Raw genomic sequence first — 20,954 nt, forward strand, 5'->3', positions numbered from 1 at the left:
TCAGTTTAAAATCATTGTTTCTTATACTACAAGGTCAAAATTTTGCTTGAAAACGTAAATTCTGGGTAAGTTATTGTGCAGCACATTTCATTTAAAGTAACGGAAAAGAACATACCAAATTTAATGATTGATATTTTTACCTAAGTCCAGGATTGCTTTGTGATCCTGGGGTCTGGTAATCTGGTTTCCTACTGGTATCATGTGTGACATCATGTGTGACATCATGTGTGACACTATGTGTGATATAATGTGTTACATCATGTGTGACACTATGTGTGACATCATGTGTGACACTATGTGTGGCATTATGTGTGACATCATGTGTGACATTGTGTGTGATATGTGTGATGTGTGACATTGTGTGTGACACTATGTGTGACATGATGTGTGACATTGTGTGTCATGTGTGACACCATGTGTGACATGTGTTTGTCTTTCTCATGACAGGCCAAAGCTGAGAATGAGGTTAAGGAGAAAGTGGACCAGGTGAACCAGCTGAAGAACGAGATGGAGAAGATGAGGGCCGAGAAGACTAAAGTCTCCACCAATCAGATCGCAGAGCTTGAGGCTGAAATCGAGAGGCTTCGAGAAGAGCTGGCAAAGGAGAAGAGCGAGAAACAAGATCTGATGACAGAGAAAGATCAACTCATACAACAACACTCTAAGGTGTGTACAAGACTGAATGAATGAATGAATGAAGGATTATGGCTTGATGCCACATCGGCAATGTTTCAGCCATATCGTGGCGAGTGTGTACAAGACATGGTTATCATTTCGGCACACACGTTAGCTTAAGTCAACTCAACCGGACTGACCGGCCCGGATAGCACAGTTGGTAGAGCATCCGTCTCGGGACCGGTAGATCCAGGATCAATCCTTGATCGTGTCACACCTAAGACTTTAAAAGAGGAAGTTGTAACTTCCTCACTTGGCGTTCAGCATGAAGGGGATAGTGCAACGACTGGTTGACCCGTATCAGTATAATGGCTCGGGCGGGGCGGCTTACTTGCCTTCAGTAAGTTGTCTCAGTGAAGCAGCACTAAATAAAAGAGGGGTGGAAATCCGTCCTGCAACAAGGAGGCACATTACACGTACATGCACCCTAAGGATTCCTTCATCGTGATATGACTGAAAAATTGTTGAGTACGACGTTAAACCCCAAGCACTCACTCACTCACTCACTCACTCAACCGGACTGGTCTGTCAGATCTTCAGCACTTGTGTGAGCGAAATAACAATACAACCCAGCTGTAGTTGTACTCCAGTGTTTACATGCCTGCTGGTCAACCTTAAATTCCTATGGCCATCAGAACAAACTCCATATGACCAGTTGAGTGCAGTTGAGTGCAGTTGAGGTGTGGCTTAAGCCCCCGTATATACTTTATCGTCAAAATGCTGTTCAACATTAAAGCAGTGTAAAAATTTTGTAGAAATTTGCGAGAGTGAGAGGCTTTTGAGAGCTGGGGATTTGAGGTCAAAACTGTTCACGTCATGTGTCAGGCGAAGAAATCCAACTGAAGTGAGAGGCTTTTCGGCCATCTGTTTATACCTCTACTCGCATGATGTCTGTGAAAGATACTGTATTTCTGTTTTTCTATGCCCCCTGCCTCCTTCTAATCCAAAAGCAAAGGATTGATGTCATGAAAAAAAGGTACACTTGTACACTTTGAAAAAGCATAGCTGACAAACAACCATTAGTATCGTTTATCTGTTATATGGAAAATAGGTTTATCTTTAATTCTACCCCGCTGTTATTTGCGGATGGTGTGCAGATATACCTTTTAAATAGAGATGACCTTTCAAACAATATCAAGTGTGGCACACAACACACCGGCCAGTACGTTTACCTCTTCGGGTGATGTCATTTTATACTCTTTATATCTACAAATGAAAGAATTTGAGTTTGTTTACTTGTTAGATTTGCTTTTGTGATTTATGTTAAGGTGAATTATCGGAGTTTCCTTCAGTGATAAAAGTGAATATCGCAGAGTTTATAGATATGGCTTTTGTTTTTTTCATTTTTTTATATTTTGCACCCAGATGTTATGACTAGGAAAAAGAAACATTTGTTTCATGACATTCCCATCTGAGCTCAGTGGTATAACATCATGATGCATGTGCAGTAAACTCTTACATTTCTACATCGTGCAGCAGGAAGACACGATGTCATACATACGGAACTTTGACATATCTAGGTTAACTGCCTTGGCCCAAGCTTGCCGTTGATTGGTCTTAAACAGGAAGTAAAAACAGGAAGGCACCATTAAATATGCAGTTTTTGCCGCATTTTCTTAACACCTTCGTCTTGGTGTTTGTTGCGTATGCCGATACAGCTGAAGCTCGTTTCATACCTCGTCGAATCTGTCGAATCAGGTTACACAACAAACACCGCTATGGCTGTGTTTGATGCTTACACAAACCATCGAAGAATATTGCCTGAGCAGAACATGCCTTTACCACCAGTAAATGTTCTGGTTATACCAGTATTTTTGTCTGCCTGAATACATGTAATAATTTAAGCATTGTCTGTTTTATGCATTTTCAAAGTGTGATAGTTTATGTATTTCTTTGATTGGTGTTTTATGCAATACACGGCAACATTTCACTTATACGAGAGTGGCCAGCATTATGGTGGAAGAAAACACGGTTCTGGAAATTACTAATGATCTTGATTGTATGCATGCTTATATCAACACCAACTTTCACAACTTGCCCTAAATCTCTTTCAACAAATTCGACCACTAACGTATAACTTTAGATGAAACTTGAAAACATAAGCTGTATGATTTTGAAGACTCAAATGTATTGTTCAGGTAAGGGCAAATATTAACTTTATACTAAATAACCTGTCATTTCTCTAATATGGTGAAACATTTACGAGAATATAAGGTACATGTACGCAGGTATGATGTCCGTGCTGTATAACGATTGTGTATGTACATTTTACAGGTGATCACTACCCTCCAAGACGAAAAGCTACAGCTGAAGGAGGAAGTGGAGCTGGCCAATCAGAAGATCCAGGAGCAGGAGCAAAATACCGCAGGTCAGTCGAGATTTATATCTGGGGTTACATGCGCTCCAAAAGGGTAGAGGATATTTTGAAGGAGAGAAGAAGGTTTCACAGAGGCAGTTTTGTCTTTACTTAAAGTTGATAATGTTAAATGCTTATTTAACATATGGTTTCAGTTGGAAGTTAGCTTTTAACTGTCTGATAAAGTGGTTACAAGTCATAACAGCTGGTTCGAGTTGCTCTTGGTGATTGCAGTCATTTGTTCACAAACATCATCATGCAGAAGCTGAGTGAAATCTCCAGTCATTCACAATCAGATCATGGGGTCAGACACAAATAAGTTGTGAAGACACTCATTTACATTGTTCACAAAGATCATGCAGAAGCTGAGTCATGGTTTCAGTCTTTTGATGCCTGATTCTTTGTTCACAGATCCTGACAATTTTTCCATTGTTCACAACAATCGTTCTCATTGTTCACCGAGGCCATCCAGCAAAAGCTGAGATCATGGTTTGAATCTTGACTATCTGATCCTTTGTTCATAAATCCTGACAACTTATCCATTGTTCACAACAATCATTCCAATTGTTCACAGAGATCATCAAGCAGAAGCTGAAAGATGCGAACAAGCTGATCGTGAAGGAGTTTGAATCTGAGCGTGCTCACCACCAGAAGCTTGTTAAGGAACATGCACGACTCCAGCAGCGTCTGGAGAACCTGCAGGGGGAGATGAAGGTACTGACCTCGCCCCAGGGGCCTGGCCACTCACGCACCCCGTCTAACATCAGCATGGAATCCTACACTAGCTCCGTCCTCGACACGGCTGACAAGTCACCGTCAGAGGAGGAGGAGACTGACAGAGCGGTAGGTTACCATGGCAGCAGGGTTAATATGTCCACAGAATTGTGCATCATTTGCAACAGTACTAGAGGCTGATTAACTGAAGACCAAATGTAAAAGCTCACCACAATACTTTAGTTTTCCGTAGAGGAAGTTGAAATTTTCTCGTATTGTAGTCTCAGTACAGATGATCATTCACAAGGAGAACAGATCAAAAATCATTTCCAAAATTGCAGAATTTTGTCTTTCTAAATGTCACACCTTAATATAAAAGCATGTGAAGGTTATGGATATATTCAGATGCATTTATAATACACCTGTATCAGCCTGTAATTACACCTTCTTGTACTCACATGTATGTCATGTGATGTATTGTCCCACCACTATGTGTCTTCTAGTGTTCAACATCAACATTTTCAATTCTTATTGTTTGGTTTCTTGTCTCGGGTGACATACTTTGGGCTTGTCATATGTAGCACATTTTGTGTCGATGTCAGACACATCATTACTAACTTCTCATTTTGATTTGAGAATATTTTACCTACTGTCACGGGAACCGCTTGACCGTTGTGGGTTTACATTTTACAAGGAATAACAATCTGGAAACTGTAGTTGTCTATTCCAGACTGAGGGTTGGGGGGCGGGGAGGGGGGAAACCCGATACCAGCCACGTTATCTTGTTACAATACTCAGACAGGAGAATATCCATTCAGTGGGATGATCTTTGAACTTTTTTTGCCCTGGATTTTCTAAGATAGAAAAAAAATTCAGAATTTTGCCTTGCAAAGAATAAAACAACATAATTTATGTTAAATATTTTTACTTACAATCTTCAAACTTTTCAAGGATATTTCGTCTCCCAGTTCGTACAAATTAAAGTACGTGCCATGTGTGGCCCACACCTTATATATACATGTGTTCATCGTCCAAACTTATACACCTGCTCATCGTCCAAACTTTTACACCTGTTCATCGTCCAAACTTTTACTCCTGTTTATCGTTCAGAATTATGCTGAAGTTTACGGTTGGTTTTGGGTGCATGTAGCATGCCAGGTTATTTGCATATTCTCTGTGTTTGTCCTCAGGACCAGGGTTACTTCACATCAAAGAAAGCTAAACGACCCGACAGCCTGATTGACAAAGTGGTTAACGAGGTGACAGGTGCAAAACCAGAGGTAACCTCTTGTTATTTGATCTTGTGGAAGTCATAATTGCTGTTTAGTTAGCTACAAATAAGATTCAGTTGTTTTGTAAGTAGAATGATTGATTGATTGATCGATTGATTATGACTATGACTAAAAGGCACATCCCTTTGTATATGTAAGTCGAAGGCCCTGTGCAAAACCATCGTACACGCCCATTGTCCTGTGACCAATGAGGCTACAATCCTGAGTCCAGCTCTCTCATCAGGTGTGGGGCAAACTATGACAGAGGGTGGAGATTTACTGTGGGCTATGAGGTTTCCTCTAACTGTTACAGTGATAACCATTGTACACACCCTTTGTCCGGTGATCAGTGGGGTTACAACCTGAGCCGAGCTCTCTCATCAGCTACAGGATGAACCATGACAGAAGGTGAAAGTTTGCTTTGGGCAATGAGGTTTCCTCCAACTGTTGCTCTGATAACCATTGTATGTGTGAAAAACTCTATAGCATGGCGTTAAACAGTAAACAAATAAATTGTGCAGTTATTGTCGGTCTGATTTGTTCATGTTGTGTATTTGTTGTGTATTTGTTGTGTGTTCACTCATTGAACCTATTGACCAGTTTCACATGAGGGTCTACTAATATTTGGTGAAAGATATTTATGGCCATGTATCCATTTACTAATGTCTCTGCTTATGACTTTCAAATTGTATCTTTGTTCATCTTTGTCGTGCAAAATGGTTTCTGTTTTGTGAAAATCCTACATGTACATGATGCAAAGTGTTACTATCTAAACATCTATCTATGCAAGCATTTCTTTCCTAATCTGTGGTGGGTGGGTGGGGGGGCTCTGTGACCGAGAGGGTTAGCACCCCAGGAATGACCCAAGAACCACTCACCAATGCAGTCTCTGTGAGTTCAAGTCCAACTCATGCTGGCTTCCCCTCCAGACGTACGTGGCAAAGTCTGCCAGCAATCTGCAGATGGTCGTGGGTTCTCCCCCAAGCACTGCCTGGTTTTCTCCCATCTTAATGCTGGCTGCCGTTGTATAAGTGAAATATTCTTGAATACAGCGTAAAACACCAATCAAATATATAGATAAATAATCTATAGTGTTGATCAGTGTTTCAAATATGTGATGTTTCCGCACTCTTTGCCTTTTTGATTCTCTGGATTTATTTTTGTAAGTTAATTTTTGCAAATTGAAGATTCATCTTTGAAAGAAATTGTTGACACATGTTGTTGTTGACACATGTTGTTGTTGTTGCACAGGAAGGAGCAGATGTCTCACTGATTCTGAAGCTACAGGAGCGTGTGCGATCTCTGGAGAAAGAGAAGGCGAAACTGTACGACGAGTTAGACAAGAGGGAGGATGCTAGTCCATCAGGCAAGAAACCACAGTTACAGGAGTCTGCGCTCAATGCTCTCACGGTAAGGTCTCCAAAATAACCATTGAGAAAAGGAAATAAGAAAAGTCTTTTGGTTTCATTCAGTTTGTTGAAATCTTAGGTCTAGGTACAATGCATATGAGTCACAGCAGTGAATATATCAGACATGTTCCTTTTGTACAATAATACACTCACCGCTGCGCTGAAAAGTAATGCGTTGGACCTTCTGCAGGTTTCCAGTTTTGTTCCAACATTCTACAACATCATGACATTCGCATCATTGCATCACAGGTCATGTATTACAACAGTACATTCTTTTGGACATTGCTGTGCACCCTTATTACATTGCAAAGACCACAGGTGGGGGTCTTCCATGCATAAAAAAGGGGCCTCTGTGGCCGATGGGGTTTGCTGTGAGTTCAAGTCCAGCTCATGTTTCTTTCCGGGCACTGCCCAGTTTCCTTCCACTATAATGCTGACCGCCGTCATATAAGTGAAATATTCTGGAATACAGCGTAAAAGATCTATGAAGTAAATAAATAAATCCATGCGTAAAACTGGCCAACATCAAATATTAAGTAAAAAATTTGGCATTTAATAAAAATACAATTAAATAAATAAATAAATGGCAGTGTTGAATTGCTTGGAGCTTAATTATGATCTACCTTAGAGAGGGAAAATGATATTTTTTTCCTTCCTGTTTTTGCTGCAGATGCAAGAGTTACAGAATGAGAATGACAAGTTGAAGAGAGAGGTGAAGTCACTGATGGCGTCCATTGCTGGCAGTACAGACTTTGACACCAGTACAGAAGTGTCTCCAGCCGGCAAAGAGTTCATGGGTGAGTCCAACAGAGTTTTGTCTGGTACAATTTTGTGTGTTTCTATGTTGATCTGCTGAGTCAAAAAATGAAACAGTTCCTGATATAATTTAATGGTAAGAGTTGCAATTCTTTGTTGATGATCGTATTCCAGAAAAAAAAAATAATGAAACTGTCTGAATGAATACATGTAAAAATAAAAATCATAGAAATTGTGCAAATGCTAATTGTATTGTGGTGACAATTGGATCTTTGTAATGCATGTCAGTAACTGCTTAAGCTTGAAAGTGTAGCAGACATACATGTGATAGTGTTTCCATGTGTAGCATAGCAGTATACTGTGATCTGGTGTAGCGTAGCTTAATGTGCTCTAAATGTAGCAACCATATATGTTATAGTGTTTCCATGTGTAGCATAGCAGTATACTGTGATCTGGTGTAGCGTAGCTTAATGTGCTCTAAATGTAGCAAACATACATGTTAGAGTGTTTCCATGTGTAGCATTGCATAATACTGTAATCTTGTGTAGCATAGCTTAATATGCTATAAATGTAGCAAACATACATGTAATAGTGTTTCCATGTGTAGCATTGCATAATACTGTAATCTTGTGTAGCATAGCTTAATATGCTATAAATGTAGCAAATATACATGTAATAGTGTCTCCATGTGTAGCGTAACAGTATTCTGTGATCTGGTGTAGCGTGGCATAATATTCTGTAAGTGTAGTGTACTCTGGTAGAATACTGGTGTTTTTTGCGTCATTGGTTTAAAATATCCATTGCGTTCATTGCTCTTGTTACATGTAAACTATTTGATGATGTGCTTTTTTCTTAGTGTTGGTTTTTTTATTTGAGTTGTTTAAGTCTTTTGCCAAAATTAAACATTTTATACTGTATTAAAAGATACAAGAAACAGTTTTATTTCTTAATCCGCAGTTTAGCATGCTATAACATATAACAGTTGTACAAAAAAATGCACAGTTTTCTTTTTGATGCAAAACTGCATACAAGAAATAAAAAAATGAATCGTTTTATGTGTCTTTTAAAGTAACTCAACAACTTCATCCCCTCCCCCACTAACAAAACCCTGGAGTCATTAACTCCATCTCCAACCCAGCCACTCTTTGCCCCTTTGTATTCATATAAATATTACCTCCTATCTCTATCCCTTAATAGCTCGGTCCCCATCCCCATCCCTCAATATATCAATACCCACCCCTTAATATATTAATCTCCATCCTCTATATCAACCCATCCCTGAAAATATCAATCCCCGTCCTGAATATATCAACCCAATCCTTGAATATATCAACCCCACCCCTCAATATATCAATCCCCATCCCTCAATATACCAATCCCATCCCTCAATATATAAATTTCATCCCTCACTGTGTTAATCCCCATCCCTCACTATGCCAATCCCCATCCCTCAATATATCAATCCCTACCTCTCAATATATCAATCCCTATCCCTCAATATCTCAAACCCAGTCCCTCAGATGTTTTAAGACAGAATATATATCATCCAAATTTCCTTTTGTCTGACTACTGTGAAAGTTTTAGGAATCTGAATACCAGTAAATTGCTGTCATTAAAAACTCATTACAACTGAAACAAAATAGAAATCTGTCTTTTCCTCACAGTTTCAGTTTTCCGCCAATTTTATAGCAACGCCCACCACTTTCCACCCTTCTCCTCTCTCTTTATAGACTGTTTTACAGCATGTGTCACCATATTAGAGAAATAATATCCTTTATAAAATTTTAGCAATCCCCCTTATCCCCCCCCCCTCACCCAACACCTTCTCCTTTCTCTTTATAGTCTATTTTACAAGGACAAAAGAGAAAGCATGAAGTATTGCATATTGCTATCCTAGGACCAACTTTGGCAAAACAGTGGTACGGTAACAAAAAACCTTCCTTCTGTTAACATGACCGTACAGAGTGTTAAAGAAACATCTGTATTTTGGAATGCTCTGATAGGTAAGCATGAAGATACACAGTAAGCAAACTGCAAGGAAAAAATCACTTGTAAATTGGAAGTTCTTCCCCAAAACAGTTTCTGTGGAATTTTAATGCAGCTTACACTGTTCACAATGTCCAAATTATAAATCCTTGCTCCACAAGTCAGTGCCACACTCTGCCTTCCCTTTTTCCCCTCCCCCCTCCCCCCTCTCCAAACTACTACTCCCTCCTCTCCAAACCACTACTCCCTCCATAAAGGCCTTTTTCTCTGCTCCTACTTTGACCCTGTGTACTGTGTGTGGTGGCTGGCGTGTTGCTATGGTGTGTCTTTCGCTGTCTTGTTTTATCTCTAACACAGTAGCACCAGCCCTAACTAATGTGTGTCTGCATGTTCTATTGGTTGTGCTGTTGCTCTGGGCGTGGCTTCAATGTGATTGACGTCTCTTACAGGAAGGGGCCCTGCTAAGAAACAAAAAGTAGCCTGGAATGGTAAGCTTCGCTTTCTGCTGACGCGGCGATAAATATTTGTAACTGAGACACTATTGGGTTAGTGTAAAGCCTGGAAAACATGAGAAAATGTCCTAATGTTGCTACTTTTTCTGACAGAGGGATAAACATGTATAACTAAGTTGCCATTTGGCTAATGTGAAGTCTGGAAAACATGAGAAAATGTCCAAATATACAAAATGTTGCTACTTTTTCTGACAGGAATAAACATGTATAACTAAGTTGCCATTTGGCTAATGTGAAGTCTGGAAAACATGAGAAAATGTCCAAATATACAAAATGTTGCTACTTTTTCTGACAGAGGGATAAACATGTATAACTAAGTTGCCATTTGGCTAATGTGAAGCCTTGAAAACCAAAAAAGGTTAAAATGTACAAACTATTACAGTTATGCTGACAGGGGAATAAACATTTCTGAGATACTCTTTAGTTAGTGGGAAACCTGAAGAACATGAAAAAAAAATTACAATTAAAAAAAAATGAAATAAAAACGCATGGATTCTAAGAATTACGCAACCCTCCTGTTGGAAAATCTTAGAGTTATCCATTTACTTGTAAAATGGTTGAATAAAAAGGCAGTTATGAAGAAATTATTGACTTCAGCAAAACTCAATGTGGAAATCACAAGTCATTTTCAAAGCTCCTTGACATCTGTGGTGAAATGTCAACCTCTTAGCTGGAATTTTTACTTAGTTGTCTGCAATGTAAGATAGGCCTTCATAAATGGCTATTAACATTAAAGAAGGCTTCTGCCTTGCCATTACCATTCTGCAAACCTTGTGTAATGATTATTGGGCAATTAGCCAACAGCTAAAACTGCACATTCTACAAACAGTCCACTGTATCGGAGACGGATAGGCTGAATTGACACAAAACGGTTTAGTTTACAGGAAAAGACAGTTTTATGCTAGATAAGCTGGATGTAGCATTTGAGTGCTATGTAAAGTGTCTTTATATTAGTACACATGAACTGAAAAGTGTGATGCAGAATGGGAAAGAAGAAAACAGTAAAATACATGCTTCTAGGCCACCTCATTAAAAGTTTCATGTGCCTGGCCAATCAAATGGGATTCTGATCATTACAGCCGTTTTGTGATTGGTCATCTGAATCTGGGAGCAACAGTGTTTCCAGATAACCCTTAACAGTACTAAGTAAATGTACATACATAGCATCTGCCAGGAGATCATTATCCCCCCCCCCAAAAAAAAAAGATCAAAAAGAAGAATTAGTTATTAGTTATTTAAATTTTGTAGGAATTTCTTTTTGCATGCAGCATGTGTTAGCTTGAAGTAGTATTGCCAAAAGCTTTTGTTTACATTTTATTAACCCATGGGTGTGGGCGAAATCTTTCTAAATATTAACATCTTATCTCATTTCACTGAATGATGTTGTCATTAATTCTGATGGGTTTTTGATGCTGGTGCATGTAGCTGAATAAATGTAAAATGACTGTTAGTGTTTGTTTCTTTGTTGTGATATTAAACTGTTGTGTTTTTTAATTGGAAGGAATTCTTCCAATGCACATGATTTCAACATTTGAGGTGTATGTAAGAGACTTCAGTCAAAAAAAAAATAATGTAGGGTGTACTGTTTATAAACAACGGCAAATTTGCAATGATTTTATCATCTTGCCACATGTTTATCCTGCAATCCTTCGTTATTGGCCATGGTTTGGTCTTCTACCAGTATGGTGGGCATCGTTGTACTTCAAACATGGGGATAGTTTGTCAGTTAATTGCCAGAAGTCAGTGGTTTACCCCTGGCACATCATTTCTTCCGTCCGTGTATCTGACCACAATGATACACTGGTCAAAAATTCTTAATTATGGCAGTAATCAAAAATCCAACAAACTAATCATCATGGAAGAGTTTCATTTTGTGGAATGAAGACCTACAGCTGAAAACATGTGCATCGTTAAATGTCACCATGATCTTCCTTAAAACGCTCGATGAGGCGATTTCGTTTCTTGATCTAACTTCATATTGCACTGTCAGTTTATGTTGTTGTTGGTTTGCACACTAGATCAATTTGAGGCGATGACTGACGAGTTGGAACGCCGACGAGAGGAATGTCTACAGCTGCGTGCCATGCTGGCTGACAGAAGCATTGGCACACACGTCATTGCTAAGGAGTTTTACGGCGGGAAGGACGAGCTAGTCAATGAAGACAATGAGATTGAGATGGCATACAAGACTCAACGAGATCTCAACAGGTCAGTGGATTATCTCCTTTCTGTGCCTTACATTTCAGGTCAGCAACTTCAGGTCAGGCTCCTCCCCTTTCTTTAACAACAGAGGACCATTTATTGTTTTTGGACAGGAAATCATAGTCTTCTTTTTTACACAGTAAACAGTAGGAAGGGCAATATCTATAGCTATTTCAGATGATTTTCCTTTTGTAGGTTTTACTACAGGGTAACTTCAGGTGAGGGTCTTCACCTCACTTTATGGGGAATTTGGCTTACTTATAAAACTTGGTAAATTAATTTTACAGGATATTCCTCGTAACTTTTCTGGTAAATCACGCGGCTTTATGGTGTTCCACAATTCCCAAAGTTTTCAGATATTTCATTTCTGAAGCTTTGTGAAAGTGACCCTGAGATGTGTGTGTATAGTGTTTTCATTCATCGTAAACTTCACTGTTTTCTCCTATATATACAGTGTGTGTGTGTATATATATATATATATAGGAAGAAAATAAGAAAACGCCTTCTCAACTTTCTATATTCTGTTATGTTCATTCGTATAACAGAATGTAGAAAGTTGAGAAGATGTTTTATTATTTTTTTCCCTTGTAAATTCTCCTCACCAGGGGATCTTTCTCTGTTTCTTCAAAAATATATATATATAGAATATGGTTATTTAAGATAGTTGTGTGGTAACAGGGATCGAAAGTGTACATGTAGTTGAGTGAAATTAAGTGTCCATTACTTTTAATGACCTTGGTAACAACAAGGGGATTGTTAAGGATATTATGTTGTTTACGTAACGCGGCTGAGGGTATGTCATCAGTTCATTGAAGAATATTTGGTTTTAGTAGTGAACATCTGAGAACTGGTCGATGGCTAACAATTGACAGCAACCTCAGCTTTAAAACATCAGCAATAAGCGATCGTCAGCATGTGTACATCATGCGTGTGGTGTTACATCAAGTTTGCTGAAGGTCATTTGCCTTGCATTAGTACAGTGTACATGTTCATCTGTATGTCACATGTGGAAAAGTTTGTAAGTTGCTTGTCAGAGGGCAGTGGTTTTCGCTGGGGAATCCATCTATGTAACTAACTGTTGTCTTTGAAAGTGATATATTCTTGTATACGACCTTTAACCCCAATCATATGAATAAATATATAAACAGAAAAACATTTAGTAAAAACTGATTGTATTGTTCGTGGAAAATGAAGCTATCAGATGTCTGTCAGCTTCAGCATGTCATGGAGATTGGGCTTGTCCTAGCTTGTTTTTTCTCAAGATACACACACATCTTCTCACTGCTGATTGTCTGTATTGATCGTTCCTCTAGTATGTGATAGATTCCATTCAGCCTCTCTTTAAACAATGTAAAGCTATCTATAAAACATGCTACTAACTGGCCTGCCATATACATGTAGGACTACAGTTTTAGTGCAGGTTGGGCCGTGTGTGGTATTACCAGTGCATATTTAAACTGCTTGTAGCCTAAACAGCTGTAAACGTTGAAGGACTTTGCTACGTGGGTCACACAAGGATTTGAACTCAGGTCTCTGCAGCCCAGAGCTTCGTGCTTCTTGGGACCTGTTAGGTCACGGCACCAGTGTAATGGTTGAAGGATTTCATTACGTGGGTCACACAAGAACTCAGGTCTTTGCAGCCGAAGTCCAGCGCTCTACCAGCTGAGCTGGAAGGAAATTCTCCTTAGCTACTGCTGGTGTAAGCATTGAAAAGCTGCTCCCGTTACACAACTTTTATAATCAGAAGGGGTTCCTCCCATCATGATGCTCACCACCATTGTATTAGTCAATTCTTTAGTACAGCGTAAAACATCAATCAAATAAGCAAATAGGACCAGAAGGCTTTTTCACTATTCATTGTTCAACATTGGGCAAAAAAAATTCTTAAGAAAAAAAAGCACAAATCCCCCATAGTTGCAGCATGGTGCAAGATCTCAGTGTCTGCCTTCAGATCTTTAGTTTAGGAGCAATTGGCTAAAGACAGGATATAAACATTTACTGATTGGTAGACCAAAATAGGGCTGTAAATTGCCATCACTGTCAAATATAGCATAGAGATTTTCAGTCGGACTTTTGGCATAGTCTGTCTTATATTGGGAATTACTAAAAGGAAAAGTTTATTTTGCTTTCAGAATGTTAACCGATACATGTACGTGTAGGAGTTCAGGAAAAATGTGGAAATGGACATATACATGTACATGCTGTCTTGGGGAGTGAGTGAGTGAGTGAGTGAGTGCTCGAGGTTGAACATTGTACTTAACAATTTTTCAGTCATATGATGATGAAGGAATCCTTAGAGTGCATGTAATGTGCCTCCTTGTTGCAAGACAGATTTCTACCACTCTTTTATCTGGTGGTGCTTCACTGAGACGCCTTACCCATGGCAAGTAAGCCAACCCACCCGAGCCATTATACTGATACGGGTCAACCGGTCGTTGCACTATCCCCTTCATGCTGAACACCAAGCCAGGAAGTTACAACTTCCTCTTTTAAAGTCTTAGGTGTGACTCGATCAAGGATTGATCCTGGATCTACCGGTCCCGAAGCGGACGCTCTACCAACTGTGCTAATGGGGCCGGTTGCTCTCTTGGTTATTCTAATTCTAATGCTTGAGAGACAAATTCAGGCGTTTGTCATGTTTGTGGAGTGAAGAGATCTGCAGGATGGACATGCCGTGCCCATTGATGCAGGGTTTACATGCGGATATTCAGACCTTGACCTCTCCAGTTCTCTGTTGTTGACAGTTCATGCTGCTGTTGTCCCAGAAGTATCTGCCTGTTTACGCCTGCAGCCTTCACAATGCTGGGTCTGTCTGCAGTTGAAGGCATGTACTAGTACCTTGCCTCAGGCTCTTTCTGCTGTCATTATCATTTATCATACTTTGTAAGTTAATGTGTACATATTATGTTAATTAGCAGAAAAGGAAAGCATGCAAAACTCTCCCCCACATCAATTAGCTTAGGGCTATTTCTGTAGAAATAAAATCTTGTTCTACTGAATGTACAGGTCTTTGATGATTAGATTTTTTAGGCAGAATTTGTTTAGTTCACATGCGTGCTAAATTAACCTGTTCATGTACCCGAGGTTTCAACTTTTTCGCATTTGAAAGAGCAAGTTTCAGTGCAATTTATGCACATATTTAATTTGAGTTTAGAGACAAAACTACATTGGTTGGATTGGTCAGTGTCAGGGCTTCACAAAAAATATAATTTTTTCAGTCAACACAGAAAATTACCTTCAGAATATGCTTAAATAAACACCTTGTGAACATGTGAAAAAGTTGAAGAATTACAGTAGCAAACATAACTGTGCATACAAAGATTGAAATTTTGAATACGATTTCTCACATGTATACAAAGTGGGAAGGTCTGCCAGCAACCTGCGGATGGTCGTGGGTTTCCCCCGGGTTCTCCCCTGTTTCCTCCCACCATAATGCTGGCCGCCGTATATAAGTGAAATATTCTTGAGTACGGCGTAAAACACCAATCAAATAAATAAATAAATCAATCACATGTATACATGTATGATCTACAGTTACTGTATTTTGTTTATGTATCTGAGAGTCCCATTGATCTTAGGAAGGTGTTTAAACGTTTGTTTAGAAGGTATTTATTTATTTATTTATTTGGTTAGTGTTTCTTTTTTGCTGGAGAAACCCACGACCATCCGCACGTTGATGGCAGACGTACTGTTTAGAAGGTAGGATGATATCCAAACATAAGCTTCAGCACTGAAAATAAAGTGTTATCAGCTGAAATGAATTTGCATTTGATGTCATAAATTTGATATGTTTAATATTCTGTAAATCTTTTCATCCTCTAAAGCTTTTATTTCAGTCAAATTTGTGCACACAATTATTATGACAGTGACACTAAAAATGATTCGTTTATGTCAGTAAAGGTGCAGTCTTCATAAAACCGCGCAGATTATTTCTCTATGCCCCATAGTTCCATAGAATTAGGTTTATTGGTCTCCGAGGCGAATGAAAAAGTTGAAGAATTAAGGTATACAAGATTAGTGCAGGATGATACTGATAGTATTTTATCACTCCATAGAGGCAAATCAGCCTCAACTGCCTAAAAAAAATGATACTGTAATTTCCCGCGTGTTGCACAGGGTCTTAGGCATGTCCTGAGGGCAGTGCTCCAGACTGATAAAATTTACTTTTTGCAAATCCCTTATGTTGATCAGCTTTATAAGCCTTTTGTTTATCTCCAAAATTAGTTGAAAAAAAAAATGTGCATGTATGGAAATTGTATTTAAAGTTAACCTTTTATTTGCACAGTAGTAGTCAGGAATAAGCAACATTCACATTTCAGGATGCACGCCACAACAGAGCAACTGCAGTCAAATTAGCACCCAGTCGCAGACAGTGGCCTTTGAAGTTTGAGCTGGCAGCTTCTTTTCATGGTCAATAAAACAGCAACATTTCAAAGTAGCATTTTCAGTTTCTCCCTTTGTTGTTACTAAGTTACTGCAAGTAGGCAAGCGATTGCCAATGCAAAATTTCAATGAAACAGATATTTAATGTTGTAAGTGCCCCCATCTCTAGGTTAAACCTTTGACTGTTGAGTGAAAATTAGCACACAGCTCCTGTGTAATGCGAGATCTCGCAGAATTTCTGTTAAAAAAATGGTAGTCATCTGAAATATGAAAGTGACTTGTTGGGGTAGTATAAAACACCAGTTGTCCGATCTCTCTCTCTCTCTCTGTTGAAAGACAGGATAGGCATTAATGATAGGACTGACCAGAGTACGGTATGCACAACACAGCGTGACCTTGACATGGGGGGAAGATGTTTGTTTGTAGAGCACACAAAGAGTGTGAAAATGTCTGACTGTCGTCTGGTTCACTTCTCTTTGCCTAGCCATGCTCTGACACCAGAACTTCACCTTAGCATGCCCTTGTGCTGATGTGTATCAGAGTGACACCTTGTCAAACAATTGTTAACCCCCCCCTTTGACAGGAAGTTGACTGATCTTACAGGGCTTAAGCTGGCATACCTGTCATGGTTCAGTGATGCCAAGGCTGAAGAATAGACAAAAATAACAGACTAAATTTTGGGTGTCTCTGTCACCATCCATCCACTCCTCCCCTGCCAGCATCAAGCATTAAAGGATTTGTGAAACACATAATTTTTCTTTACGAAAAAGGTACAAAAGCTTCTCAGGTAAAGGTTTGGTTTTGGGGTATAATGTAATGGCTTTAAACTTCAGTTTTACTGAGGCCCCAGCAGTCGTTCCTGAAATATAAAGAAAGACAACAAATATTTTAAGCTTTAGTAATTTCAGAAGGAAGGTGGAAACAGTCCGAAAGGTCCACAGCCAGTTTGTTCTGAGATTCTTGGGAACTCTGTAAATCTACGTTTAGCCAGGAATTCTCAGGAGTTAAGTGTAGGCCATGGAACAAACCATGTTTGTAGAGAAATCTGATACATGATGCTGTGTGACTCGAATCCCTCACCTGTATGACTAAAAGGAAAAACAGGGTGCAGTTGATGTCAGCAGAAATAATTGTGTTCTTGGGTTATAGACTTAATTCACACCAGATTGGTTAACATACCATGGCAGCACCTTCAGTTTTCTACATGTGTGCGATTTTGCTTTACTTTGAACTGCCACTTCTTTGTCAAACAATATCACAAAAGTGCTTTTTTAAAACATCATACGGGATATTTTATTGATGCCTTTATTGATGTAAATTTGTCCTGGTCTTTTCCTTTAAGCTTGTATGTCTTTGTACTTGACCTCTGGTGTGTCACAAACCTCGGACACCTGAGATTTACCTGACACAGAAACACCTGTGAAGAGCAACACCTGTAATCAGGCTTAGTTACGTTTAGGGGCATCTGGATCAAAGCCTCTTAGCAACTTTACCTGTGCTACACTGTAATTATTACACTGGACTTCACATCTGTGGTCAAGGTTTACCTGTGTGGTCTGTCTTTCACCTGTGCAGATATTATTTTGCTAAAATGTAAATACCACCTGTTTACTGCAAGTTAAACCATATCTTCGCTGATTGGATATACCTATACCTCCAGGTGCATATCAGTATTGCTGAGAATTAGCATATGTGTATGTTATCTTTGGATATCACAATATGGCACGTAATATTGCAAACATGTGAATGTTACGCTCAAATCATCATCACCATGAGTGAAAAATACCTTTTGTTTTAAAGTTTATTAGCGATGTTTCCCAGAGATTTGACTTGGGTTACCTGCACCTTTGTACTTAAAATTTTACCATCCTCCTTTAGGATACCCCCCCCTCTGATATGATATATTCCTGGGACTTTGTATTACTGGGTGAGAAATACATATACTGCAAATACAGATATTGTTTACCAACAGTATGGCCCAGATTTGGCATATCTTACATGTATCAGGATGTTTAAAGTAGAATTCTAGCATCTCACCTAGGGATATGCCTGCTATAGTATTTTCTGCATGTTACACTAAAGTACTGGATGAGACATACACGTGCTTTCATTCGCCAGCAACATTGCCCACATTTGTCATCTTACCTGCAAATTTTTACTCTGAAATAGCATCTTACCAGAAAATTTTTCCTCTGAAATAGCATCTGGGTATATCTTGCTTATAGCATTACCTGGATGCTGCGACCGGCCCGGATAGCACAGTTGGTAGAGCGTCCGCTTCGGGACCGGTAGATCCAGGATCAATCCTTGATCGAGTCACATCTAAGACTTTAAAAGAGGAAGTTGTAAATTCCTCGCTTGGCGTTCAGCATGAAGGGGATAGTGCAACGACTGGTTGACCCGTATCAGTATAATGGCTCGGGCGGGGCGGCTTACTTGCTTACTTACACACACGTACATGCACCCTAATGATTCCTTTGTCGTCATATGACTGAAAAATTGTTGAGTACGACGTTAAACCCCAAGCACTCACTCACTCACTCACCTGGATGCTGCATTAAAGCACTATACCCGTGAGAAACACATGCACCTTTGCCTTTATCTTCTTTGGGAATTTGGGTTATAACATACATGTAATACAGCTTGGCATTTCCTCATAAAGCAAACTCAGGAATATCCATACATATTACTAGTAATGTATCTGAGAAATCTGTACTAAATCATATCTTCACCAGAACTTCAATACCTACCCTAAATGACCATAAATGTTGTCCATGCCTAACTTGCCGATTTTGCCTGATTCTGTGAGTTCTATTGATTTTAGTACAATGTTTTGCGTTTTGCTTAGAATATGGGATGAAAAAAAAGTTTCGGCACCGAAAAGAATATTTTATGACATTAATTTGCCTCGGAAAATTCACTTCTAAGGGCAAAATTTGAGGTCATTTAGAGTAGGTATTGAGATTGTGTTAACAAGTTCTCTGGCCTACATTGTTGCCATGGTACTTTCGTTTTACCATTTTAGCTTCCTTATGAGACACAAAAGCCTTTGTCAGTAATTTCCTTGCTGATGAGATACTGTCACTTGTTCATATACGTATACATGCAGTGCCTAATCTGGCCTCAGAAGGGCAGTGGGTGGAACCACTGGTGAAGGGCGCCTCATTGTTGAATCTATCGATTCTCATACATTTCTTAAGGTCCTCGGTCCCTACGATTGACCTCCACCCCATGTGCACACCACAACATGTACCTAGCCCGAAATTCAGTCTAAGGATGGCTTTTGTTTACTGATATGTCTAGAGCTCTGCCATCCCGGATGACATGTGCATCTGATCATCACAGTGTATCATAGCTTCCCCGGGCCATCATTAAAAAGTTGTTGGTTGTGGGTAACAAACCCTGTTTCTGAAATCGGGTGGGTCGGTCGGCATTTTTTTTTTTTTTTGAAAGTAAATTGAAAGTAATTCCCGCCCGCATAATCTGAATGCTAATAGAATTATCGCGGGTCCAATTTTCACCACCTGCTTCAAGGCATACATTTCCGATTTTAAATGCTGTTTAAAAACTTTGTTGTTTTCATAACCAAGTTCTTTCACACTGAAGTGAAATATTCCTTCTTGATTCTGGATCCAACATTAAATTTGAGTAAATTTACGAACTTTAAACCTAAACAACTGAAGTTGAAAGGCATCCGTTGCTCTCGCCACTGTGGTGAAGAGACGCCAGCTTGCTTGGGTGAAAATACAGTGATCTCAGTTTAAGTAATATGTGCCGAAAAACACATTTTAATTATACTTGTCCACTGACATACGATAGCTCTGAGACTTTATTTTCCTGACTTCCTTATTTTGAGTTCTTCCTTATTTTGAGTTCTTCCTTAAGTCCCCAAGTAACTCACCTGGGATAATCAATTCATCTGTGGCACCTGTAACTATGGTCCTGATTGTCAAATCGCAGCCTTCCTTGTGATTTAGTACGGTACCTTGAGCTTTACTGAAGTTAGAGTGTATTTCAGATTTGCTTTACTTGTGAGACTCACCTGTGATGCCCCAGCCACACCTTTACATGTACATGTGTCTTGAGCATGAGGCATTTTTTTTACCACTGGTGCATTTTAACCTTGAGGATACCTAGTTTATCTGTAGCTTGAAGATATCCAGCACTCACTTTTACCTGTGGGTCGTTTCATGTACATGTATCAGAGAATCTGTTAGATGGGGGTTTACTTACTTTGAGCATACCTGGATTATCTGTAGCGTGCCTGTAAAAGATAACCCACTTTTTCGTGTACAGGAGACATTTTGTTACCTGGGATTTACTTACTTGAGCATACCTGGATTATCTGTAGCATACCTGTAAAAGATATCCCACTTGTTGGTGTACAGGAAACATTTTGTTACCTGGGACTTACTTACTTTGAGCATACCTGGATTATCTGTAGGATACCTGTAAAAGATATCCTACCTGTTTGTGTATAGGAACCATTTTGTTACCTGGGACTTACTTGAGCATACCTGGATTATCTGTAGCATACCTGTAAAAGATATCCCACCTGTTTGTGTACAGGAAACATTTTGTTACCTGGGATTTACTTACTTGAGCATACCTGGATTATCTGTAGCATAGCTGTAAAAGATATCCCACCTGTTTGTGTATAGGAACCATTTTATTACCTGGGATTTACTTA

General features: G+C 39.3%; 1 protein-coding gene across 1 annotated transcript in view; it reads left to right on the plus strand.

Moving 5' to 3' along the window:
- LOC135462873 (unconventional myosin-Va-like) overlaps positions 1–20,954 on the plus strand; it is an 87,924-nt gene that overhangs the window by 40,308 nt on the left and 26,662 nt on the right. Inside the window, 8 exon segments of the mRNA XM_064740166.1 lie at positions 448–666; positions 2,950–3,043; positions 3,606–3,874; positions 4,936–5,025; positions 6,268–6,426; positions 7,096–7,222; positions 9,617–9,655; positions 11,698–11,887. Coding sequence (XP_064596236.1) covers positions 448–666; positions 2,950–3,043; positions 3,606–3,874; positions 4,936–5,025; positions 6,268–6,426; positions 7,096–7,222; positions 9,617–9,655; positions 11,698–11,887 — 1,187 coding nt within the window.

Source organism: Liolophura sinensis, chromosome 2, assembly GCF_032854445.1.
Source record: "Liolophura sinensis isolate JHLJ2023 chromosome 2, CUHK_Ljap_v2, whole genome shotgun sequence".
NCBI classification, from domain to species: domain Eukaryota; kingdom Metazoa; phylum Mollusca; class Polyplacophora; order Chitonida; family Chitonidae; genus Liolophura; species Liolophura sinensis.